The 26,524-nt window shown below is 48.4% G+C and overlaps 1 protein-coding gene across 2 annotated transcripts; it reads right to left on the bottom strand.

Annotated features, from left to right (window-relative positions):
- Window positions 1–7,971: 7,971 nt before the first annotated feature.
- On the bottom strand, window positions 7,972–23,999 carry CIPC (CLOCK interacting pacemaker). 2 transcript variants are annotated; one of them, XM_052646599.1, is made up of 4 exons: window positions 23,872–23,999; window positions 18,425–18,612; window positions 14,241–14,410; window positions 7,972–11,451 (listed from the first exon to the last, which is right to left on the bottom strand). In XM_052646599.1, the coding sequence occupies exons 2-4, from the start codon at window positions 18,558–18,560 to the stop codon at window positions 10,558–10,560; spliced, it is 1,200 nt and encodes a 399-aa protein (XP_052502559.1). In that variant the 5' UTR covers window positions 18,561–18,612; window positions 23,872–23,999; the 3' UTR covers window positions 7,972–10,557. The 2 variants fall into 2 exon arrangements, with proteins under 2 accessions (XP_052502559.1, XP_052502560.1); XM_052646600.1 differs by lacking the exon at window positions 23,872–23,999 and adding an exon at window positions 23,632–23,652 and having other exon boundaries at window positions 18,425–18,607.
- Between the last annotated feature and the right edge of the window lie 2,525 nt (window positions 24,000–26,524).

Here is a 26,524-nt window from a genome sequence, read left to right as displayed (position 1 = left end):
CCCCCGGAGCCGCAAAGAGCTTCAAGGGGCAAAGGGGCGGGATCGAGGCCCAGACTCACGCTGCCAACAGTGGTCTGACTCATCTACTCGTCTGAAAAGTGGGGAGAACCAGCCTGATCCGGAGAAATCGGGCCAGAGAGTGCAAGGACAGGGCGGCCTCGTCCACACGTTGGCCCTTCCCCCGTGCATCACCTCCTGGGTGTTTTTGGCGTCCAAGACCTGTCAACCTCGCTCTCCTCCCTGCCGCCTCTGCAACCGCCTCACTGCACCTCCCGCCATAACCTTGCAGTATTTTTTTTTTTTTTCTTGTAACAATAGCAAACATCCTTGAGCTCAGACTAGATCCAGGCCTTCTGGTGAGCACTCCACCTAGGGAAAAAAAATCACTGAATCATGACCACAGCCCAGATCAGCAGAAGAGGACACTGGAGTTCAGAGAGGCCAGGGGTGTCACCCAGGAACACACAGCTGTCAAGTGATGATGTTGAAGTCATACCCCATTGGCCTCTGAGCACTTGATCTGCAGGGGAGCATCGTTTTTGATCCCCAGTCCCTGATAACAGAGCTTCTCCCCTACTGGGCACTCAATAAGGATTTGTTGAACAAATGGTGGGTTATTTCCTTGTTTGTTGGAGGGGGTGTAACAGCAGAGAGGCTGTGAGGCTGAACTGAGATGGCGTGTGTAAACACCTGGCACTGTACTTGGACCACTGGGAGCGTCTCGTAGAAGCTGCTGCCAGTGCCTCTCCAACTTGACAGTGTGCGGGAATCACCTGAGAACCTGCTACAAATGCAGATTTGCAAGCAGATGGGCCTACAATTCTGCACTTGTAACAAGATCCTGGAGATGGCCACACCCCGGATCATGCTGCACGGTGCAGGCCTAATCCCTCGGCTTGGCCCCAAGCCCAAGCCCACAAGGGGGAGCCACTGCAGTAATTCCCAGTTTAGTCTGCACGTCCTCGGCTGCTGCTGCCCACCAGGCTCCCCCGTCCCTGGGATTCTCCAGGCAAGAACACTGGAGTGGGTTGCCATTTAAAGAGCCTTAATTACTGGCAGGGGTGGGAAGGGAGGTCCTACCTCCCAGAGAATCTGACAGAATTGGTCTGGGGTCTGGCATGGCCATCGGGATTTTAAGGCCTTTCACTATGGCTCAGACGGTAAAGAACCTGCCTGCAGTGCAGGAGACCCAGGTTCGATCTGAGTCGGGAAGATCCCCTGGAGCAGGGAATAGCTACTCACTCCAATATTCTTGCCTGGAGAATTTCATAGACAGAGGAGCCCGGTGGGCTACAACCCATGGGGTCACAAAGAGTCAGACGTGACTGAGCGACTGACACTTTCACTATGCAGCCCAGGCTAGACCTGCTGCCCTGGCCGGGGGGGGGCGGGGGGGGGGGTGGGCAGTAATGTGAGCAAGGGGGTCTGAAGTTCGCCCAGTACACGTGTGGAGGACCGAATGCATGGAGGCTGCAGGCTGAGTCACCAGTCAGGAGGCTGGGCCAGGTGAGATTACAACGATCTTGGCTAGGGTGGGGCCTGCAAGCAATACCAATTCCTCAATAACTCCCCACCCCTTGGCGTACTGCCCTAAAGAGGGGTGAGGCTGAGGACTGGCTGGCAGAGCGTGCTTGCCAAGTACTCTGTGAGGTGTGTGCTAAGGAGGGGAATCTGTTTTCAGGGCAGCAGAGTGTGGGAGGCCGGCAGGGAGCTGGCTTGATGGGCTGCTCACAGCCTGTTTGGTTCTATGTGACAGGCTGTGACCCTGGACACAGGCCAGTCCAGCTGGCGCCATCCTCACCCCTTGAACTGCCTGCTTCACCTGCAGTAACAACTGTACGATTAGTTTCTTGAGCCCCCCCTCAACCCCCACCAACTCTACACCTTATGGCACAGTAGCCTTTTGTTATGGCACAGTAATCTAACAAACTTGGAAGTAAGGCCCAGGGGGTTGTGTAACTTGCCAGGATCACGCAGAAACCCAGGTCCAGATCCGAAGTCGTATTTCCCTCTCACCACAATGCCTCTACCCAGGCTCTGTGCACGCGTGCAGCTTCTCAGTCATGTCCGACTCTGTAACCCCATGAACTGCAGCACACCAGGCTCCTCTGTCCATGGAATTATCCCAGCCAGAATACTGGAGTGGGGTGCCATTTCCTCTTCCATGGGAACTTCCCGACCCAGGGATCGAACCCTCGTCTCCTTCATCCAGATTCCTTACCACTGAGCTACCTGGGAAGCTCCTCTGTCTCTCTCCTTTGGCTAAAATGCTGGTCCCAGCAGCTGATGCTGGGAAAGATTTAAGGCGGGAGGAGAAGGGAATGACAGATGATGAGATGGTTGCATGGCATCACCGACTCAATGGATGTGAGTTTGAGCAACCTCCGGGAGTTGGTGATGGACAGCGAGGCCTGGCGTGCTGCAGTCCAAGGGGTCGCAAAGAGTCGGATGCGACTGAACGATTGAACTGAACTTCCTTGCAGCTTAGCCTAACTCCACCCAACGCCAAGGCTGAGCTCAAACCTCAACTGGCCTTGCATTCCTTTTGAGGCCTTGGAGAGCTCCTGCAACTCTGGTCTGTAGCTGACCTGGGCACGTCACACCACCTCGCCCTGCTGCTCTGTGAGCCATGTCTCCTGGCTCAGCTGTGAGGGCTCCAAGGTCAGGGGCCACATGTGTCTTTCCATGGGCCGGGGGCCCTGGGCCTCAGGAAGCGTTTGGTGCTGCCAGGGCGGGGCCTGGGGTGAGGCAAGGAAGGTGCCTACGGTGCAAAATTCAAGGAGGTATTCAGGGTTGGGGTCGTGTGAATGCTTCTGCTGGCACCAGCTGGGGGGAAGCTGAGGAAAGCGGACGCAGGTGCTGTTTTGAGTGAGCCCGAAAGTCTGAAGGTGCCACCAAACAGGATAATCCGCTTTCTAGAACTCTCTCCTAGTGTGCTGGGTGTTGGGAGTGAAACTTATCAACCCATATACTGTGCCTCTATCAACCGTTCTGTTCTCAACTAGCAGTTTAACATGGAGGACTCTTGCCCTAATCAAAGGATGCTAAAGCCGAAGATTATCAAAACATTAATCTTTGAAGCAGAAGTAGAAGTGAGTGGGCCCTATCACCTTGCCCAGGCTCACACGCCCAGCTCTCGTTGTGTAAGATCTGGTGAGACACAAACCATCAAAGGAGTGACTGACTGACTGAGGGTGTCTTCTACCCTCCCACTCCAACAGAAGCAGAGAGAATGTCTGTTTCATTCACCATTTCATACCCCACAGCTAGGTCAGCACCTGGGACGTAAACGCATTGACAGCTTAATGTGTTTGTTACTCTGAAGTAACAATAATGATGTCCTGGTCAGGTATGTGTCAGGAAACCAAAGCTTTCAGATTTTTAAAGGTCCCCAAAGTGGGACCTAGGGCTTCCCAGCTGGCTCTATGGTAAAAAAAAAAAAAATCCACCTGTCAACGCAGGAGATGCAGGTTTGATCCCTGGGTCAAGAAGATCCCCTGAAGAAGGATATGGCAACCCACTCCAGTACTCTTGCCTGGAGAATCCCATGGACAGCGGAACCCGGCAGGCTACAGTCCATGGGGTCGCAAGAGTCGGATACGACTTGGCGACTAAACTACAAGTGGGACCTCCCGTGGGGCTGGCCTGTGCTGTCGGCGGCCTGCTCACCTGAGTCTGTGGGTCCCGGAGCACTTTCCGTGTTAGTTGCTCAGTCATGTCCGACTCTGTGACCCCATGGACTGTAGCCTACCAGGCTTCTCCATCCATGGAATTCTCCAGGCAAGACTGGAGTGGATTGCCATGCCCTTCTCCAAGAGCACTTTCTTCCCTTGACTAAAAAAAAAATCAGTGCAAGAGACATTCACACCCGGGTATAAGCTCTCCCACATTTCTCAATGCCCTGCCGTGAATGGGGCGGGAGGCCAGTCCTGCCACTGCCAATGGGCAGCACAGGGGCTTCAGAGTGTGACTGAGCCTGGAAAACACCTCAAGAACACAGCAGCACAAACTTCCAAATACATCCGCACTAGACAGACAAGCATCGGCTTGAGGCTTTACAAAACGTCTTTGAAGTTACCCTGGCCCACCTGGCCTCACTGACATCAGTGACCATCAGTGAAAGCACCACGTCTGACCCAGGCCTGGGGCTGCCTTGTCCGCTGTGGGTATCCTGGGCTGTTGGATTGGGTGGTCCACTGCCCTTCCTCTGTGTGTCTTACTTAAGTGAACCCTCAGTTGCGTCTGCCGAGTAGCCCAGTGACAGGCAGGAAGCCCCAAAGCCTTGCTGGAGAACAGAGGAGTCAGAATGACTCACGCTCTGTGGGGACCACCTGACCTCCAGAACCAGGCTTCCCTGCGTCTGCCCAGCAGGACGCAGGGCCTACCGAAGGTGCAGTGTATCTGTGGGTGTCTTTTGGCGTCTTCTCTTCCCTGACTCTGGGGTGACATGGATTTGTTACCAGGGCTGAGCAGAGGTGGCAATTTCAGCTCAGCTCTCCAGAGGGGTATTAGGGTTTTCCTATCAGCGGGCAGGAACATGTCTGGGCTTTCTGGCCAGGATTCAGGAGCTGCCATGCTCTCTGCCCTGGACGAAGGATGGGCTCCAGGCCAAGCGCTCTCATCTGCCCAGCCAGCAGCCCAAGGCTTGTGGGTGCCTCCGGAGAACAGAGGCCCTGGCCCACCTCTGTTACACAAACATTTACCAGAACTAGCGAGCAGTTTTCCAGGGCCCCTGCAATGCCTGAGATGAAGCAAGGTTTTAGGAAAAGTAAAAGCAGCTATTTTTACTCTCCTGCTCGCCAGCCACTCCGACGGCCTCGTCCCAAACGCTCACCATTCGACCTGACTCACGCGGGCTGGCCTCGGGATCCCACTTTCAGTTTTTATTCCCTTTCATCTCCTAAGAGCTCCCACCCACTCCCTGTGTCACTCCGCAGGCTTCTCTCTCTCTTTCTCGTCTCCTCCAGATGCTGTAAATTTGAGGCAGGACCCACACAGCCTGTTCTTTCAAGCAATTCTCTCGTGTCTTGCATAACCATCCTTCAGAAAGAGATGGGAGAGCCACGTGTTGTAAGAACGGAGGAGGAATTCTGAGAGGAAAAAGCCAAAGTGCTCACAGGAGTCCAGGGATCCACAAAACACCTCCTTCCAGGAAACCAGTTAAGAGGCTGGGTTGAGATTTGCTCTCTTCCCATTAGCTGTCAATGAGATTTTGGTAGAAGACAGTGTTAATTATTCCAAGCAAAGGACAGCCCTTCAGGGGTGGGATGAGTTCCACTGCTGGGCTTTTGTGCATGGAAGCTACCTTGCTCTCTGGAGCAATTGAAAAAACACTTCAGAGACATCTTTTTTTTTTTTGTACTTCACCATAATCTCAGCATGTCGAGTAGACCAAACATCTCCTCTTCTCTTCTAATGAAGGAAACAGATAAAGCTGCTTCCTGCTGCCTCTTTCTCTCCAGCTACTCTGCTCGTTCCATATCACCCAGGCAGACCTCATCTCGTCTCTAACACCACTCCTGGTGGGTATGAAAGGTGACACCCAGAGCCTGGGTCCAGAATAAAGTCCTGACAAAGTACCACCATACTGGCACAGTCTATGACTATTTACCATTAAAGTAACAGTAAATCAACCTAAGAGGCTCCTTATAAAACATGCAGCAATATCCTCTGCCTCAGAAGAGGCTTCCTAGCACGGGGCACAGAGTGGAGTACCACACAGGCTCAGGGGAGGCAAAGGGAGTGGGCCAGAAGAAAAAGTGTTAAAGGCCGTGGGTAGAGAAATCCAGAGGAAAATAAAAGAACATTGACATACTCTCTAAAACATAAAATCCTGTTAAGTGTCCTTCATTTCAGAGGAAATAGCTCTTTGCAGCTGACTGATAGGAAAGGACACAGTTTGATTTCAGTTCAGTCATTCTGTCGTGTTCGACTCTTTGCAACCTCATGCACTGCAGCACGCCAGGCCTCCCTGTCCATCACCAGCTCCCGGAGTTTACTCAAACTCATGTCCATTGAGTCGGTGATACCATCCAACAATCTCATCCTTTGTTGTCCTCTTCTCCTCCCACCTTCAATCTTTCCCAGCATCAGGGTCTTTTCTAATGAGTCTGTTCTTCGCCCCATTATTCTCCTTTGGGGCTAATATTTCTTCATTTGAGAGCAGTCTTTTATATGGGAATGAGTGAATCCATGTGAGCTCCAACCAGGTAATCAAAATCAAAGCCGCCTGGCAAAACGCTTCTCCCAGCCACACATAATAAGTTTAAAATCTGACAGAATGCTTTAAAATCAACTAAGCACTAGGAACCTGCTTTGTGGGCACCCCAGGGTTTTCTTTAAAATTTAACAGATTACAGGCGGTCTCTGACTTAGGATTTTCCGGCTCTACAATGGTGCGAAAGAGATGGGCCTTCTGTAGAGAACCTACTTGGAATTTTGATCTCTTCCCTGGCCGAGTGATGCGCAGTACAATCCTATGTCCTCACGGTGGGCAGCTCCCAGTCAGCCACGCCATCGCAAGGGTCAACAACCGACACACTCACCGCCATTCTCTACTCAAGACAGCTGCTCCGTTTTCACTTTCAGTGCAACAATCAACAAACTACTGAGCTATCCACAGTCAAAAATGCACGTGACACACCTAACCCGTTAGCCCCTACGGTGGCTCAGATGGTACAGAATCTGCCTACAATGCTTGTGTGAGATGAGCTCGCCCAGCTGCAGGCTAACGTGTGTGTTCTGAGCACGTTTAAGGGAGGCTGGGCTAAGCTATGATGGTTCAGTAGGTTAGGTGGATCACATGCATTTTTGGCTTAGGGTATTTTCAATTTATGATGGGTTTATCAGGATGGAACCCCACAGTAAATTGAGGAAGAGCTGTTATTATCAGATAACATACCACCAGGCTCGCTGTAATAAAGTCAGAGATCTTACACGTAGTTAAAGCTGGGAAGCACCCCAGAGAGGACAACTTCCGATTCTCCGTTATTCCACTGAGAGGAGGGATGCCTATCCAAAGTCAGCCAGCCGATGAGGGACAGATGCGAGAGGTGCACACAGGGCTCTGGTCCCCACCGCACAGGCCACGCTCTGCAGTGATGCCCCAAGGGACGTGGACGAAGCGGACACACTAGCAACAGGCTAGTGTCTCCACATGCAGGAATCACGCCGAAGGGCTAGGAGCAACAGTGAGAGCGACCCAGCTCTCCCGAGCCTCTCGGGACCAACTCCGGGCTCCTGTGTCTCTGGATTCCATCTCTTATGGGAGGCTGGTTCTCTGTTTCAGGAGGGGCCGCTTCCAGCCGTATTTTGAAAAGTTACTTTAAAAATTGTGTAGGATAGGAATAATGCTGTAAGAATTAAGACTATGACAATCCTTCAGGACTTTAAATGAGGATAAGTTTCTTATTTTTCCAGTGACTTAAAAAAATCCCAGGAGGGGTGTCCTGACTGGCCTCAGGACAGGGAAGACTCAACAGATTTCCCCACTGAGACTCCATAGGTGAATTCTGAGGAGGAGCAGAGCCTCAGGAATCAACTCAGAGAAGCATGAACGAAAAGGCACGGAGAGGCACTCGTTAAGGACCTCCCTGTAGTAGAAAGATCTTTACTTAATGTGGCTTTAGTTTATCCCAGTAGACAACTACAGTGGTTTTGTCATTTAAAAATTCCATCTGTGAAAGTATCATATCAGATGGAAGAAATCATTGGACTGTATTCTCTTTTCTCCTCCCAACCTACCCAATATAAACCCTCCATGACTCTAGAGAATAATGTCAAACCACCCATTTATCTTAAGAGTGCCTGTATCGCCTTTAATTTCTGAACAGTGAATTTCCACAAGTTCAGTGTCTAATCTCAACATCCCCAAATACCTTGAGTATATGCGTATGAAACCTTTATCAATCGAACATTTACTCTTGATTTCAATGTTTTAAGCAGTTATAAAGCCCAAAGGCCAAATAGTTTTCAAGTAAGTGACTTTTATTTTTCTCTGACGTTTCACAGTCAATTTCTCCAAAACTTCATACTTCCTCAAAAGAATTCACATTTGGTAAAGAAACCTCTACTGTAAAGAATTCATAGCTGGAAAGACACTTCAATATATGCACGAGTTACTGTTCTGCCAAAAGAATCAAAGTCAGACAATACCATAATCAATAAAAGCAAGGAGAGTGTAATAAATTACAAATGTCACCGAACTCCATTCCCATAACAAATTGAATCAGCAGCTTTTTCTAGATGTGTTTCAACACTGCCAACACCATCTTGCCAAAACTTAAGGGTTGATGTAAGTTAAGAACAGCTTTCAGAAAACAACAGCTTTGTCACAGAACTGCAGAAGAGATCAGGTCACGTATCAGAAGACCGTGACTACTTACAGCCGTGAGAAACCAACGCAGGTCCTTCCGGTTAACTCCGAGGTTCCTCCACTTGTCGATCTGGCTTCTGGCCCCACACGTCTGCTAGCCTCAGTGGATGTCTCTCTGGTGGACCAGCTTCTCTACCTGGCTTCATCTGCTTATTCCTCCACTAGGGAAAGAACACCCATGCCAACAGCCTAGAGGGACTCACCACACCAAGTTACAAGACCTGAGAGGAGCCAGGGTGGGCGCTGCTTCTCCCTGCCACTCAGCAACGAGCACTGGTGATGGCTTTCGGTGTCTTTTGCTTGACAGGAGGGAAGTGCAAACCTTCATCTAGGAAGAAGAGCCCAAGATGCGTACGGCTCCACAGGGGAGTTTTCCGATGGCGTAAATTTGGTTCTCAGCAAGTGTGTTCAGATTTTTGACTCAGTAAGACTCATGCCTGGTGCCCAGGCTGTTCTGAATGCACCTGTTTCTATGGCTTTGCTGCCAAACATATTCTGCCAAAAAGGAAGCTTCCTAGCATGGTGTGCAGAGTGGAGCTGCAGTAGCACCACACAGATGGAGGAGAGGCAAAGGAGTGGGCCAAGAGAAAAAATATTAAAAGCAGCTGAACCTGCTTAAAGACCTATTTGCTCCGATTTCTGAAACTCTTCCGGAAAGCACAAGGCAGGTAATTATTCTGCATTGATCAGGAGAGTCTAAGGGAGTTTACCGGGTTGTTTATTTCTAAACTGCATTTGAGAACAAAATGCAGGCAATTCGAAGCCTTGTAATTTTAAAATTATATGAAGAGCTTCTAGCCTTGGAAGAACTTCAAGACCACTTTCCTTGCAGAAAAAATGAAGTTGGTCATACAGGATTTCTTAAGATTTTCAAGAGAATGAAAATTTTTAAATGGGAGCATAAGAAATTGGCAACTTTACAACCTAGAAATCTGGTTTACAATGAAGCTGAAAAAGTGTGTAACACCTGCAAGTCCTCATAATACTCTCTGTTTCTAGATGGACTTCACAGAACCCACTATACCTTTTTGGCTTTACTGCCAAAATCCAATGCATAAAAGAAACATGGAAGACTGCTCCACATCACTGTGACATCAGACAAATGAGAACTCTGGATGTGGAAAGAAAACGGATAACAAGAATGTTTTCCAATTTTTTGTAGACTTTTATGTCATAACCTTGCAATGATTTTAATTCAAAGTTAATCAAGCTTAATAATATTTTCTTTCTTCTTTTGTAAAAACAAGAAGGGAAAAAAAGTGGTCGCACAGGGCTGACTTGGATTACACAACTGGAGACCATGAAGCTGTCTTTAAGATTTTCACATATAAAACAGGTTGCATTGTTTCAAAAGAAGAGAGGAGAAAAAGGCATAAATTACTAGAATCTTCCAGCTCCTAACCAAGAGACGCTAGCCGTTTCTCCTTTCTTTAGACTCTATGAGTCAAAAATGCAATTCATCAACTGTAGCTCCAGATGGTCCTAAATCCATTCTATACTTTACAAATCTGAAGTATTTCGCCTACCAGTTTAAGAAAAATCTGGCTTATGATTAAAGTGTAAGAGTTAACAGTGCTACTCTTTCTCTTTGACTTTCAAGTTTAAAAAAACAAAGCTTTAAGTGATTAAGTGCTTGCATCCGAAGAGCAATCTGTGCCAAAGCATTTCAGGTTTCTGCCAAAGGGCACAGGGCCTTGTGGAAGGCAAGCGCCCTCCTCTTACATTTTCGTCTGTGACTGAGGCCTTCAGGGGAAGAACCATGAAGGGCTCCTATGTCACCTGCTCCCTGACTCGATGGGTGCTGCTCTGTGCACTCATCTGCATCACTGCACCCTCGATCACGGCTGGTGAGTGGGGTGGCGGGGGGTGACAGCCAGCAGGGGCCCACACGATCACCTCTCACACTCTGCCCCATGAGCCATCAAACTGCCTGCGGGCTGAGGAAGAGGGGCTCAAGGGCACCCAAACCTGAGGTCCTTGCTGGAACAGAGACACAGGTAAACTGTGCATAGGCCACAGGTTAAGACAGCAGCCAGGTCCTGGCATGTGGCTTCGTAAGTGAACCAACGAACAGTCTGAGTTTAAAAGGAAAAGATCTTATGTAAGCTTTGGGAAACAGGAGTAGGTAACAGTATAAGAGTTAAAAAGCAGCACTCAAGTAACAGGAAAATATGCCTTCGATGTTACATGTCTGGCTGCTCAGAGAATGCTTCCAGGTCACTGCCGGAATGACCCGACCCTGACGTTAAAGACGCCTGCAGCCTGGCCCAGGCCTGAGGAGCCCTGCTCTTAGTGGCCTCTATGAACAGCCGGGTCTGCTCCTTGAGCTGGTCGAGTTCCACCTGAGTTGCCTGGTTCTGACGAATCAACTCCTTGGTTTTCAAAGTGATCTCCAGCAAACCGGATTTGTGCAGGACTACCAGGGTATTCTGAAAGCGCCTGTGCTTGCTCTGCCGCTGCTCTGGAAAGCTATCTGGGCTGCGGCAGAAATGCTCGGCGGCCCACAGAGTGGAGCTGTAACTGGCCGCAGGCGGGGATAGCGGGGAGCTGCTCTCCACCCCGTGCAGGGTACTGTCGGACGCGCAGACGGGGCTGGCGGGGGAGGCAAAGGTCAGGCTGGGAGCTTTAGCCACGTGGCTGCTGGATACTGGCTGCAGAGTCTGTGGACTGCCACCCGCCACCAGGGAGGGCACGCCCTGCAGAGCCGAGTCCTCGGCAAGCTTGGCGCCAAGGGGCACGGGGGTCAGGGGCTGTGGGGGGCCAGCACCAGTCTTGGTTGGCTCGCGAGCAGACAGGCCAGGCCCCAGTCTCTCAGTACAGACCTTCTTCTGCATGCCGCCGTCTCCTCGTTCTTCCACGCTGCGGGAAGGGCCCCTTTTGCCAGGGTGAGGGGCTATTTTGGTGTAAGAATTGAGAATGGGCAAGTAGTTCCTGGAGTCCGACTTTTTCTCACCAGCGTGACACGGGCTGACAGGAGGCGGGACAGGCGGATGAAGGAATAAGAGCTGTGGCTGGGCAGAGATCACTTCAAAGGAGGGCTGCACAGTCCACGACTGGAGCTGGGAGGAGCTGCTGCCCTGCAGACACAGGGAAAGAGTGGCAAACCGCTCGTTACCTGCGGCTGTCCATGGGGCAAAGCAAATACCCAGATGGACGGACAGAGCTTCCCACACACAGGGCAGCCCTTCTTGATAAGACTCGAGATGAAAGTGGCTTCAATATTCACTTGGGTCTGATATCACAGATCTTCTCTCTTAAGGGAAAACTGGAGGAAATGGCTATCTTTATTCAAGTGCTGTCACTCAAGAAAAAGAAAAGCGTAGGTAGGTGGAGTAATGACATAGTCAAGGTCACAACTGAGGCAATGAAAGTACGAATGGTACGATTTGCTGGCATAAATTAAATCGTGCTTGTCTCAATACCACCATGTGACTTTACACCAAAGTCAAGTCTTCCTTTAGTTACTTGTGGGATCTCTCTTATGTGAAATCCACTTTTGATTAAAAAGTTACGTATTTTTTAAGAAGTTTGCTACTGTCAGGAGGCCACAGGTCCGCTTCTACGGCAGTGACCCTCACCAACCACAAAGCTCTGCCAGGCAGCAACAGCCGCCACCTAGTGCTTCCACACTGTGACTTTACCTGGCTGTCTCGGTATTCTCCTGTCTTTGAGCCCGGCTAGGAAGCACAGCTCTCTTCACTGAAATGAGGAGACTTGAGAATAAAGTAATAAACACCTGAGGCCAGGCAGAGAGAGCCCTGACAGAGGCTCTCCCCCTTGGTGGAGTCACATGATTTATCTGCGGAAAGTGACGGACCCTGCTCCCACGTGGGCACCTGATTTGCACACATTTCAGCTCCTTAGATACCTGGTTAGGAACTCCTAGCCAAGTTCAACTACATTTCAGCTCCTGTGCAAAGGGTGGGATGACCTGGAAAGTCCATTCTGGAGTCCTCCTGGTATTCAAATATACTGAGAGGTGCTACAATAACAAGCAAGCAATGCTGGGCCCAGCAACCACACTCCCCCAGCAGAGGAGATACAGAAATCAGGAGTCTTTCAAAGAAGAGATCAGCCCAGTGCAGCTCAGCCAAAAGCAAAACTTCAGGCTGTTCCCTTGGTCAATCACACCACAGGGGTTGACTTCCAAGGCAAACAGACCCAGAAAATACCCAATTCATTGCTCTCCCAAGGTTACTCTTTCTAGTGCTGCTGTTATGCCCGCTGATTTAGTCTGTTTGTCCCAATTATTAGATTTGTACAAGGTTACCACTCTTGTTGAAATCATCTAAGGGAATACCAGACAAGATTTTAGACTTGCACAGGATCTCAGAATCATTTCACATAAGGCCTCATGTTAAAGATGAGGTAACTGAAGTCCACAGTGAGGAAATAATTTGTGTGTAAGAAGACATTGACAGAACTGGAATCAGACTCACAAGAGAAAAATACCTAAAACCAAGAAGCAATAATTAAGACACTATATAATAAGTAAAGATTTTTAAAATTTGGAATGTGGTGGAATTCTAGCATATGTGAAAACACAAAACTCCTAGACCGCTCCATCAGGTCATTCTGCCCCCAAACCTCCTGTCTTCTGATCAAGCCTTTCCAGTGGGTCTTTATCCTGAAGACGACGGCTCTGCTGGGCCCGCCTCTTCACCAGCAACTTTGGGCTGTTCTCTGCCTTCCGGAACTACCACAACACCCACAACAAAAAACACAGATGCCTAAGGAAGAGCGGCAAGGGGCCGGAGAGGAGGGCAGCGAGGAAACAGCAGGAGGCAGGAGTCCTGAGGAGCACTGGTGGGGCCTGAACAACCTCATCTGGGCTCCATTTCATATCTTTATTCTCAAATCTCCTCGTCTCAGCGAGGAGAGACGTGCTTCCAGCTGAGATATGATTTGTCAAAGCAAATGTCTTCAAATTCTTTTTCCAAACTCACCAGGTTGCCTTGTTGAGAATCAGTTTGAGTTGCTCAGCAATAACTAGGTAAGAGTTAAGACATTAGGGTTTCCTGTCAGGCTACAGCCATGTTCTTCCACCTAAGGTGGGAAGGTCACCTACACACAGCCAGACTGCAAACTTCACTAGCTTCAAACAGCCTCATTAACAGAACCACGAAAGGACTAGTCTGTTTCAGAGCAAAGCAGGATAAGGTTACATGTTCTTTTAACTAAGTTCATACGACTGAGTTCTCTGACTCAAACACTGGGGTTAAGCTTAGATTTTCTATCTAAATCTTTTCTTCCATATCTAGATAATAACCACATAATTTGCATAGTTATGTAATAAAACCTAAAACAAGGTACTATTCAATTCTATGGCAATGCTGTGTGGAATCTGCTGGTAGAGTCATATCTATACCAAAGAGTTGCTTTTTCGCTAATGACATAGCTCTGGCTGATTACTAAGAAAATGCTCAGAATATAATGTGAGAAACAGGGAAATTGCCTCTACTTCTCACATACTTCTCAAAGTCCCCAGGGAAATTCAAACTTAAAAAAAAAGAGCCTCTTGCTTCAACCCTAAACTCTGTCAAATCTTAGATGTACTATGGAAGTTAGGACATTTCTGCTTGGTTCCTTTAAACATGACTAAGATATTCCAGACACCTTTGGACAAATGAGGGGTGCAGTCTTACTGTCTGGAAAATGAGAATACACGTCCTGACTCTTGTACTCCTTTTTTCAATCCAGGTAAGGAGCTAAAAGGCCACACCCTCTTCCCAGGAGAGCAGCACGCGTTGGTGTGGTTTCTGGTGGTCTGCCTCTCAAACCCCTCCTTGGCAGAAAGAAACTCTGTACACAGGAAGCTCAGAAACTCGAGTGTGCGAAGAAGTGATGAGCACGCGGTCCTCCTCACCTGTTTGACCAGCACATTCTTCATGACCACCATGGGGGACAGTGTCGGGAAGGCTCCATTCGCGGGCTTGGAGCTTGGCCTTGGCCTGTCCTCTCGGCTCCAGCCTAAGGCGCTCAGCATGTCCTCCGACTCCATCTGCTCGGCCGAGCTCAGGCATTCTGAGCTCCCATCTGCTGGGCAGAGAAACAGTCAGTTCACTCAGGCTCCCAACCAGTCCTACTGGGGAGCCACAGACGCCCTGAAATCGAATAGAACATTTGTGATCCATGCTTTTGAGACTTCTTCCAGCATGTCTAGCTTTCATGGGATTCTCAATGGGATGCATAATTCTCTCTCCCACCCCAGGAGATTAAGGATCACCGCACTAGGACGGCAGACTTCCGTTCTAACTCTCTCATAGACAACAGCCAGCATCAATTAGGGTTCACGTGAAAGTAACCACCACCAGTCTACAGAAGTGGGTAAAGGCTTCAAAGTTAGCTTATTACTTTTAAGAATCTGTGGTTGAAAAGGGAGAGGCGTGTGCATGGAACCTGAGAAAAGATGAAGATCTTTAGAGGCTCTAGGCACCACATGATATAACAACAACAAAAACAAGTAACAATAAAACCCCAAGACTTACCACTTCGCTGAAACTAAAACAGATGCCTCCTGAGTTTCCTAATTGCAAAAGCCTGGATAAGTTCATCAAGCTGAGGCTTACGATGTCTTCCTTTGTTTTCCTCTTCCACCCAGTTAAGCACCTCCTTTGTTAGTGTCCTGAATGCATGCTGAGTGTGCCTACTGGGGATCCTGTACAACGGGTGATGGAAAGATTCTCTCCACAGCCAAGAAAAGAAGGTTGCTCTACGTGACATCCATAAAGAAAGGACTTAATTAGTTCCTTGCTGGAGTAAACCAACAGACTGCCAGTAAGGAGGCTGGGGATACCCTAGATGCTCGTCAAAAATCTCAGTGTCGTCTGGATGAGGCGAGATTGGAATGTGACTATAATTTAGAAGAGTGCAACTGTCAACACTTGCCTTTAATCAGATTCTCCAGAGATGCGTTTCAGAAATTATGGGTCTTGGGGCCTTCCCCTCAATCTACGGAATTGATTTAGCTGGTGTCCAGGCACACATACTTTCACAAAGCACAAGTAATCCAGGTGTGCACCTTTAGTTAAGAGCTATTGGGCCAGAAACAAAGAACTTCAGAAGAAAAGTATGTACCTAGTACATGTATCTTGTTTTCTACGCAAATACCGTTCTGCATGAAAAGGAAACCAGGGCTCCTTGGAGAAATAGCTGATGTCTTTGGCAGGGAAGCCTAGACATCTTACTGTCCCAGAAAGCAAGGAAGCGCTCAAACACAAATGCAAGACATGTCAAAGACACAGGTGCCATCTAGAAGGGACCCCCACTGACCCAATGTGGGACAACCTGGTATCAGAAAGAATACTGATAATGGGTTGACAAACCAAATCAGAAAAGAATTCCATGAATCCACAGTGATGCTCAACAAAGGGGGCAGAGAAGTGTTTCCCTAAAGAAGATCAACAGCTAATAAAATGTAAAGGAATGATAGAATTAGATCACCATTTTTCAAACCACAAATTTAATAACTGGTTCAGGTAAGCATCATCAGTGGATGCAAAAACCACTGGTCAAGAGGTTGTTGGCAAACAGGAGAGTCACACAATCTTAAAGTATCATCCCAGAAACTGCTTATTAATTACAAAGAGAAAGGAGGACTTTCATAATAAAGAAATCTGGTCTACAATTACTCCCTTAATCAGAGCATCACCAAGAATAAGACAAACCTAGGAGTCACCTCATGTGTTGCAATGAGAGGATATAACATCAAAAATTTAGTTTTCTATTTTAAAAATGTTTATTCTGTTTCTAATACTGGGGAAGCTACCAGAGAAGTCCAGTGTGAAACATCCTACAAAACAACAGGCCTAACTCATTAAAAGATGTCGATTTCACGAAAAAAAAAGAAAGGGAAGACAAGGGAACTGTTCTAGACTAAGATCGAAAAGACAGGACAATGAAATGAAATGCACAACCTTCAACTGAGTTCTGCACCCAAATCAAGCAAATATACAAAAAAGACTAACAGTTATAAAGGACACTATTGAGACAATGCGAAAAATCTAAATACGGACTGTAGCTAATTAATAACTGCCAATTACATCACATCCCAAGGAACTGCAAGGATAACTCCAGCAGGGATGACACCATTGGCACCTGGCCCAGAAGTGGCTGGAGGCCTTCACTGGGACCACCTTCTGGGGCATATGAGTCTGAGTATTTTTAAGACTGCCTTATGTCTGAACAGCACAAAACTTCTTAAGGCACTGCTGCATTGAGAATAGGAAACTTTCAGAAAAACTACCCAGACTGTGCAACATGCTACAAAACAGCTGGCCTGAACAGGAGCTGAAGTTGTCAGAGGAAGTACCAAAATGGCCACAGTATTGAGAAAAACAGGAGGTGGGATTATGGTTAATATTTATTTTCTTCTCTGCATGTACCTAAACTTCTAAGCTTCTACAATGAGCATATATTACCTTCATGATATTAAAAAAAAAAAAACACCCAATATGATATTAAGACAGAGAAGGCAATGGCACCCCACTCCAGTACTCTTGCCTGGAAAATCCCATGGACGGAGGAGCCTGGTGGGCTGCAGTCCATGGGGTCGCGAAGAGTCGGACACGACTGAGCGACTTCACTTTCTTCACTTTTCACTTTCATGCACTGGAGAAGGAAATGGCACCCACTCCAGTGTTCTTGCCTAGAGAATCCCAGGGATGGGGGAGCCTGGTGGGCTGCTGTCTATGGGGTCGCACAGAGCCGGACACGACTGAAGCAACTTAGCAGCAGCAGCAACAGCAGCAGGCTTGCAAAGTTTCCCAAACCTGTTTGATCACAGGCATCACCAGAGACCCTTGTAAAAATAGGAAACCCACACTCCAGGCCCTCCCCGCAGACCCTCAATGTCACAATCTCCAGGAGAGGGGCCTGGTGTTTTTAAACAAATGCCTCAGAAAGGCCTTATGATGAGGCAAGCTTGAGAAACAATGGGAAAAAATTGAGAAGAAAAACCCAAAGAGCTAGACGCTGGCCCTAACTTTCCTGAACTGTACTTATTCTAATCCCTGACCTGGTGCTCTGCTCCTCTCAGATCAACAATCTATTGATAACCTGGCTTCCCCTGCAGCTTCAAAATTTACAAATCTAAGGGTGAGAGAGTTCAGGGTTCCTAAGAGCTGCATTTCTCACTATAAATTCATAAATCGACAAGATGGACTGATTAGTCTCTGTGGGCTGAAAAATCTTCCTCCAGGAGAGGGCTCTGCTCTCGGGATGCCGGCCCAGGCCGAATCCCCTGGCATCACCTCTCTGCATCCCCTGGGCCAAAAATGTTGCCACTCAAGCCATATTTAAGCCACTTCTCTCAGACCTGGAGATTAAAAAAAGCCTCAGCACAAAATTAAAAGATTTACTGGGTATGCAGCTAGTTCTTTCAGAAAAAATACTAAGGAAAATTGTCCTGCTTTCTCATCTCTAATAGGTACTCAGGTTTGGAATGGGGCCAGGAGACTCACAGACCAAACACAAAGAGCAAACACTGGCAGGGATGGGCTGTCAGGAGGAAATGTTTTTAAACATAACAAAATACTTTCTTAGAAAAAAGATATCTTAACAAATTATATACTGCTGCTGCTGCTGCTAAGTCACTTCAGTCGTGTCCGACTCTGTGCGACCCCACTACCTTTGTTTAATTTGTTTTATGTGGTGACAACATGCAGTTTTTTTTCCCAATGTGATTATTGGAATGCAGTGTAACTGCAATATAACTATTCCTGTGAGAAAGGAGGAAAGACAACAGAATTATGAGTATTTTATATCTTTTCTCCCATAACCACTTCCCACAGTGGGGAAACATGTAAGATTTGAAGTTGAGAGTCTGAGCTGAAAAAAGACATCAAACCGTTCCTTCAGAACTAACCCCACTGTGACTCTGATGAATACCCTGCCATGTGGCAACAGAACTACCATTTTAAGAGACCAGAGAGCCATTCATTTCTCCTGTGGGTGAAATCTTCCCATCCTTATCACACAAATGAGTTTTACGGAGGACATTTTTCAGGCAAATCATTCACTACAGTGTAGAAAGGATAAGGTAATTTTAACCTGAAAATCCAGAGTCCTTATCTGACTCAGCAGCTGCCAGGCCGAGCTGACGAGACGCCTTTTTCATCTCTGAGCCCTTGCTTGGTTTGGCTGACAGCCTTCGAGAGCCCTCTCTGGACAGGTTCTTCCTCTCCATGTTTTACTGGGCTGCGAGGGGACACATCAGTACTCTTTTCATCTGGACTGCCCTGTGAAAAAACAACAGTTACATAAGAAGTCACTGCCTGGAGAGCTAGGACAGGTGAACCACCAGTGAGTAAAGTCGGGGCAAAGGACACGGGCCTCGCCCACGTCCTCAGCCGGCACTTTCTCAGAGGTCTCAGCAGACAAAGGCTACACGTTTACTCAGCAGGAGAATGGTTTCCATCCAAAGGCAGCCTCACTGTCCTCTCCCTGCCCTCTAATTCCATTACAAATGCAAAGCACACAGACCATTCAGTGGAAGCTTTGTAAACTGCTAACAAAGGCACATTTGATTAGCTCTCTGGAATGCTCCCTGAGGGAGAAGAAGAGAGGAGAGGGGATGCCCACCTCGGACCAGGCCTGCTTCCCAGGATACCTCCGCAGGCCCGAGACTTTCTGCCACCTCCCCGAGTGTAGTTTCTCAAATTAGAGGAGGTAGTGACCAGATCAAAAAACAACTCCTTATATATGCATGCCACATTCTGGCTTAGAAAGTACGTCTATGCACACAGAAAACCAGATACACAGTGCTTTGATCCACAAACACCCGTAACATTATTGATGTTAAGATTATCTCATTTGAGCCTCAAAACATCCTTCTCAGTTGTTATCCCATTTTACAGAGGAGGAAGTTGAGGCTCAGATAAGTTATATTCAGTCATTTAAAAATACTTCCTGAGTGCCTGTTGTGAGCTAGGCATGGTGCTAGTGGTGGGTACAGAGTGAATCAGATAGACCTGCTTCCCCTCTTCCTTGAGAGACGCCTAGATTTGACCCAGTAACACACAGCTAGTTCAAAGCAGATCCAGAACTAGGTTAACAGCGCAAACTGTGAGACCAATGAGCCCTTTCAAGATATCTTAACAGGGCCCTCTGAACAGTTAGGGCTTCCATGGTGGCTCAGATGCTACGGAATCTGCCTCCAATGCAGGAGACCTGGGTTTGATCCCCAGGTCGGGAAGATCCCCTGGAGAAGGGAATGGCAACCCACTCCAATATTCTGGCCTGGAGAATTTCATGAATAGAGGAGCCTGGCAGGTTACAGACCACGGGGTTGCAAAGAGTCGGACACACGCTTCAGCGACGAACACTTTCACTTTCTTTTCTGAACAGCCAAGGGATGGCAGCTGGAAAGGCGGCACAGTCAGAACACAAGGATACTGCACGGATAAAGAGAACAGCGGACCAACAGGTAAAACAGCAATAACAACGCAACTGGACGAGTGCTCCAATCTGAATGTCTGTGTCCCCCCAGAATTTATATATGGAATCTTAATCCCCCAAGATGATGGTATTAGGAGGTGGGGCTTAGGTAATGAGAGCTTCACCTCATGGGATGAGTGCCTTAGGCTCCAGAGAGGTCCCCAGCCCCTTGCACCACAGTCAGTGAGAAGTCTGTGACCCAAAAGAGGGCTGTCCCTTGACCATGCTGGCACCCTAAGCTTGGACTTTCAGCTTCCAGAACTGCGAGAAATAAATTTCTGTGGTTTATAAGCTACACGGTCGGTGGTGTTTTGTCATGACAAAATGGACCGAGGTAGTACGTTTAAGCTATACCTGGAGGCATTCTTATTCACGATTCATTTTCGACTCCATCTGTTCGTCCTTCTAAGTAGAGAGAAACATGGGGCCCCTGTCAGACAGCTGCGTATCTGAAAACACCCTGAAAATGCCGAGTGTGAACGTTTCTGCTAATACAGGATCTAGTGAAGAACATCAACCACTCCAGAAGCAGAGGAGGGACTGGAAATAAATTAAATAGAAGCCAAGGATGCTTACAGGCATCCTTGAACAGCTCTCTTGCTCTTTTGCATACAGTGTAAGTGGACTAAAGGGAATGCACACTGATCAGAATGAGACTGAATTAAACACAATTCCCAGTAAAAATCAGCCTGTACCATACCTAACTCATTCAAGGTGAGTGGCTTCCCCACTCAGGCCACGCCACCCTGAGCACTCTTTGATGGAGCACACTTAGTACCATGAGCATGAAAGGAAACGGCCCTGTCACACCTCTTGTTAAAAAAAAGACAGCGCTAAGTCGTGTCCGACTCCTGTGATCCCATGGACTGTAGCCCACCAGGCTCCTCTGTCCATGGGATTCTCCAGGCAAGAATACTGGAGTGGGTTGCCATTTCCTTCTCTAGGGGATCTTCCCAACCCAGGGATCGAACCCGGGTCTCCCACACCGCAGGCCCTGTCACACCTCTCATGGCACGCCACGTGTGTGCACGCCTCTCCATTGGACAGCAAGGAAGTCTGACAGCATGGACCAGTCAGTTTAAAAAGCAAAATAAAATGCAAAACTGTTCTCTAATTAAATCTGGATCCTTTTGTATGAAACCCAACAAATGTACACTGCTGTCTGAAACTGAACAGAGGGCTTCTTCAAAAACGGCAGCAGCTCTCCCTGGTCGATGGGCCATCAGACTAAATTCAAGCCTGACCCTGCTACTGATTTAGATTGGGAAGGTAGCTCATGGCAGTTGCAACTAATTCAGAACTTGACAAAGTTTCACATTATCTTATGAAATGGATTATTTTACAGGCATTTGAGATAAAGCATCCCAACTTCTTCCACAATCCTTGCAACAAGACAAGGAACAAGGTCTGGCTACTGCTATTAAGCTGCAGTCAATGGAGCTACAGAAAATACACAGGAATTTATCCAGCTCGTCTGAGAATTTTCAGGACGATACTGATTGTGGGGTCAAAATGCTAAAATGTGGACATTAAAAGGAGAACAGATGTAAAAATTTTAGATTCTGGGGACCTGGTGGCAATTAGAGACTGCATAATCTACTTCAGAATAATAAAGTGACTGCTTTCGATGTGGAAGTGCTAAAAATATGAAAGCCTCTGTCCTAAGTAAAATTCTCTTTCAGCAGTCTCAGTGTCCAGGAGAAGTTCAAGTGGGCATCAGAACAAAGGGCTACGTGCCATCCAACCTTTCCTCTGAGAGAGGCGCTTCCCTCCTGCGAGTGGCGCTGAAGATGTCAGTTAGCCAGTGAACAACAGACCCGTTCATACACAGCACAGACGGGGCCCCCGACCAGAGAGATGGTGCCCTCAAACCCAGGGCCACGCCGATAGCAAAGTCTGAAAACTTCAAGAAGATTATGTTCCTGGTCGGTATCATTTTACAATAAGGTCAGATGCTCATAAACTGACCAGGGGTTGAAGATGGGTTACCAAGCTCATACCCACTGCACGATCTCTAATTCCTGGCACAGACTGGAAACCACGACAACTGTCTTACCCACATCTCAGATCCTCATGAGCCTAACTCTGCATTAGAAGGACTCCGAGCTAAGCTTGAACTGACCTGAAAAAGGCCTCTTATAAGCGCACATGTAACACAAGGTCCAAAAGGTTCCCAGAGAGAGAAGTATACACTAAAACTCACAACAGAAAGTGAACCAATGTATCTAGAGGTTTACATCAATAGGCGTAAGACAAAAAATTCTAACAAGCAAGGCACAGCACTTGGTTCTTCTATTTATGCACTTCTTACATTAGTCTAATTATCTGTTCATCTCTTCAACCTCAAGGGTTGAGTTTTCACCTCTGCAACCTCAGCCCCTAACAATTCATGTGTGGGGTATACTCACAGAATAATAAATTCCAACAAACCTCTGTCCTGCCGAGCCTCAGGACAGGTCTAACAGCTTAGCTGTCACCAAAACACCTGAACAGCTTGAAGGTCAGGAGTCTGCATTTCCTGGTCACCTCAAGATTTAATGTCTAGGTCTGGTCTCCTGCAGGAAACAGGTATTTCATCCACGCCTCATTTTAAGCCACCCCTCATTTCACCTTTAAATCCAGCAGCCAAACTAAAGGTTGGTCTAATCCGCAATCTCTATGGAGATTCAGGCTTCTGATAAAAAGGAGGCCCAAGGTACACAAGGGAAGGATCTGAAAAGCTGCTTGCAGATCCCTCTGTAATAGACAACTTGGCAACTTTCCTGAGCGCTCAAGTTCCCTTTAAAATGTGTCACGTGTATAACAGGCATGCACAGACAGAGGTGTGAGGTGAAAGCCCAGGCAGAGGCTTAAATACAATAAAGATACACGGCCAGAGAAAATTAAGACTTTACCACCCCGAAGCCATGAGTAATCCCAGTTGGAATTATAAATGCATTACTAGGCTTTCCTCTGAAGTCATTTTCTCTTGGTCTGCATTTTCAGAGATACCAATCTGGGGGGAATGTCTGTGGGTTTTAACAAAGGAGAAAAAAAACACAACCATCTACCTACACCTCTAATACTCCTCTTCCCTTTCACAACCATTTGCACGCTTCGATTTGACTGTAAATTCTGGTCAAAGATCCTGAACCCGGATTCCATACAAATGTCCTCTGTTTGGAACCAGGTATGTATGGCTTACTCATTTTGCTCTTTCAACAATTAGATGAGACTAGCGAACTTCCTCAAACCCTCCTGCCTGGAGAAGAGTTCGCAGTTAACAGTGCACACCACCCCTCCCCATTCGCACCAGCCCACGATACATCTGTGCCAGGCAGCAGGAGCGTCCTCCAGGCACCCACCAGCCTGCCGGCTCAGCAGGGCAGAACTGGGCAGACCCTTGGACTGTGCTGTGACTGGCATGCCACCAACCTGCCAGGGTAAACGCCCAGGCCATGCAGTACTGCCAGGACTTGGGCAATCACACGGAGCCTGGCTGCGGCCCGGTGCCCTGGGGCCTAGATGGCTCGGAGGTCCCCTGAACCCACCCACCGTCAACCACTCACTCCGTACTTGGCACTGGCCACCTTCTCGGCCACCTCCCCACCCCCTGGCACCATGCCTGGTACAAGATGGTCACCCGGGGGGGGGGAAAAGTACCAGCAAAGTGGGTGACAGCGAGTCTCTGGAAAAAGACAGCACACCTGTGCCCCGGGTCCAGAACTGGGCGCTACCCACCCGCGCCCCCACCCCACAACCCCAAACCGGGTCGGGGGGCGGGCAGGACCCTCACAGGGTTACCAGCGCTACTTGGTCCCCACACACAGGCCCCTCCTCACCCGTGACCTCCTCTCCCTCGCGGTTCTGACCCTCGTAACAAAACCAACCGACTAAACGGAGCAGGGAGCATCACCCCTTGCTCCATCACCTCCAGCTCCCACCATCTGGCCCTCGGCACCCCGAAAGTGCCCGCTCTCCGTCTTTCCTGTTCCCTCCTCCTCTTCCTTGCGCCCGCTTCCTCTCCGCCGGCTCCTCAACCAAACCCCTTTCCCCTGTCCCCGCAGCCCTCCGTCGCTCACCTAGGACCGGGGTCGCAGCTCCACAAGCGGACGACCCGTGGGTACGGCGGCGCATGCGCGAGCCCGGCCCCGCGGCTCCATGACAACCTCGTCGTCGTCGTCGTCGCGTCTCAAGCAGTCCCCCCTCTCGGCCGCCCGCCCATTTCTCCTCCCCGCTCCCCGCCGCCTCCGCGACGGCTTTCGCCAGTCACGTGACGCGGCTCGGATGACTCGGCACCACCGAGACTGCTTGCTGTTCTCCTAGAAGGGCCCTTGGAGGCGCCCGCTCTTCCAGTCTCAGCCGGAAGACGACGCCGGCACGTCGTCCTCAGGGAACGGGGGGCGGGCGTCCCCTCAGAGGTCGGCGCTCTCTCCGCGGAAGGCGGCCATCTCTATGGTTAGTAGTTCCTCAGACCGAGCCGCCATTTTGTACGGGGACCTTTTGCTATAGGAGCTGCTGTGGAGCGGGCGTGGGGCGCGGTTCTGAGGCGGGGTCTGGAGAACCCGGGGCGGGTCGGCTTCTAGCAGACAAGGCCGGAGGCGTGATTCTTCTGAGGGCGTGGGTGGAAGTCAGCCCGAGGAGACCGCTCTCTCGGTTTGTACCCCGAGACGCCGTCGGCGTTGGGGACCGGGACGAGCCATAGGCTGACTTGCCCTCAAGCCCGAGCGGAAGCAGCTGGGCAGCTTCGCCGGGTCTCGGCCCGAAGGAGGCTTGCCCGGACCGCGCCCCCACCGCCCCCAGCACTGCTCATCTTGTTGCCGAGCCTCTCGCGGCTTCGGTTTGCCTTCCTTACCTCCAGACAGTGCTTCACGTGGCAGGGACGCAATCAGTATTTTTTGATGGGTGATTTCATGTCATTTGATGTATGACGCATTGTGCGACTGGCCGAAATGTTGAGTTTCAGATGGATCCTGTTTCTCAGGCCAGTTCTTGAAGTGTCACCACGAACAACGTGTTATCAGCTAAACAAAAGAAAAGGGCGGGGGGGGGGGGGGGGCTTGCGATCAGTTGAAGTTACGATGCATTGAATCAGTGAAGGTTACCTCCTAAATTAGGAAAAGTTATTTTACAGTTGGAAAAGGGGACACAGGTGAATTTGAAGATTGCCACCGGTAGAGGCAAGTTCTGCAGCTGCCGTGTCCAGTAGGGTAGCCACTAATCACAAGGGGGTACTGAAACTGATTAAATGAAATGAAAAAGTGGGGTTTCTTTTTTCATTCAGGCTGTGCACATTTCAAGTCCTCAGCAACCACGTGTAGCTAATGGTTACTTGGTTGTGCAGTGCATTGATTACCAGCATCCTGGAAAGTTAGCGTTGGATCTAGAAGATGGGTAGGGGAAATTCGCCCTCTGTTGGTAATCTAAGCCTTGCAGAGTCATAGGTAATCCCATTAGTCCTCCAGACACAGATAATGCTAATACATTACCAGACGTAAATGTATTTATTAGCATAAGCTCTACCAACAAATAATTGAGTCCCTGCAGCATATATGGCTTTTGTTTAGGTGATGGAAGGACTGTTAACAATTATCAAGTAATGAAGAGCCAGGCAGCTTTGTATGTATTCTCTTACACGTGTGTGTGAGAGAGAGAGTTCTGTCACTGAGTTGTGTCTGACTTCTCTGTGACCCCATGGAGTGTAGCTGTCAGACTTCTTTGTTCATGGGATTCCCAGGCCAGAATACTGGAGTGGGTAGCCATTTCCTTCTCCAGGGGATCTTCCCCACCCAGGGACTGAACCCTGGTCTCGTGCATCGCAGGCGGATTCTTTGCCATCTAAGCCACCAGTGAAGCCCATTCTCTTACTGATGTCTGTACAAGTTGATGAGGTCGCTGTTTATTAATGTTTCCATTTTTTAGATGAAAGCACTGAAGCTTTTGTCCATGATGACAGAGCTCCTAAGCCCTGGATCTAAACCATTAGGCCATACTGCCTCTTCTCGAGGCAGAATAAAACAGTGTCTGCCCTCAAATACCTTAGAATCTGATACAGGAAATACAGATATGTTTTAATAACTTGTATGAGAGAGAGAATTGCCAGTGGATTCTGAACAAAATCTAATAAAATCAAAGGAAAAATAATCTGCTTGTTTTCTGCTGTTGACTGAGAAAGAGACCAGGAGGTAAAGCTTTAGGAAGGTCAGGTAAAAGTAGGATATCCAGTAATGGAAGTGGCTGAGAGCAGAGTGCGTACCAGCCAAAAGAGAAAGGGTGAAATAAGCAAAGGTGTGACGATTATTTTAATCCTCCACAAGCGCAAATAAGTCCTACTTCCCTGGTTTCACCTATCTAATGACCATGCTGTATCAGTCATTTGAACTTCAAAAACAGATTTGGTAGTGGAACCAAATGAATCCGACTAATTTACTGATAGGCATAATTTTAATTGAGCTACTGTATGGTTCTATTGTATATAATTAGATACATAGAATAACCAATTCATGAAAATGGATAATGAATCTTTTATAGAGCCTAACCAATGTAAAATTTTTTCTTTCTTTGCTGATTCACCAGGGTTTGCAAATCAGCATCCTCTGATGACAGTTTCCTATCAAAGTGCCATGAGTTCTTTTCATCTTTGTCATCACACTCAGGGTTCTGTGATGGAGAGTGGTTTTCCAAGCACCATCTCTTCTTGCTGCGGAATCCTTTCCAATTGGAGTCCTCAGTACC

Source organism: Budorcas taxicolor, chromosome 10 (genome assembly GCF_023091745.1).
Source record: "Budorcas taxicolor isolate Tak-1 chromosome 10, Takin1.1, whole genome shotgun sequence".
Taxonomy (NCBI): domain Eukaryota; kingdom Metazoa; phylum Chordata; class Mammalia; order Artiodactyla; family Bovidae; genus Budorcas; species Budorcas taxicolor.
The sequence above is the reverse complement of the archived record's forward strand: the minus strand, read 5'-3'. Positions and strand labels throughout refer to the sequence as shown.

Excerpts from the sequence above, each read along its gene's own strand:
- CIPC (XM_052646599.1), bottom strand. The coding sequence starts at position 18,560 with ATGGAGAGGAAGAACCTGTCCAGAGAGGGCTCTCGAAGGCTGTCAGCC. Across the intron at positions 14,411-18,424 it reads TAAGGACTCTGGATTTTCAG|ATGGGAGCTCAGAATGCCTG; the intron begins GTTAAAATTACC and ends TCTGCCCAGCAG. Across the intron at positions 11,452-14,240 it reads AGAATGTGCTGGTCAAACAG|GGCAGCAGCTCCTCCCAGCT; the intron begins GTGAGGAGGACC and ends CTGTGTCTGCAG.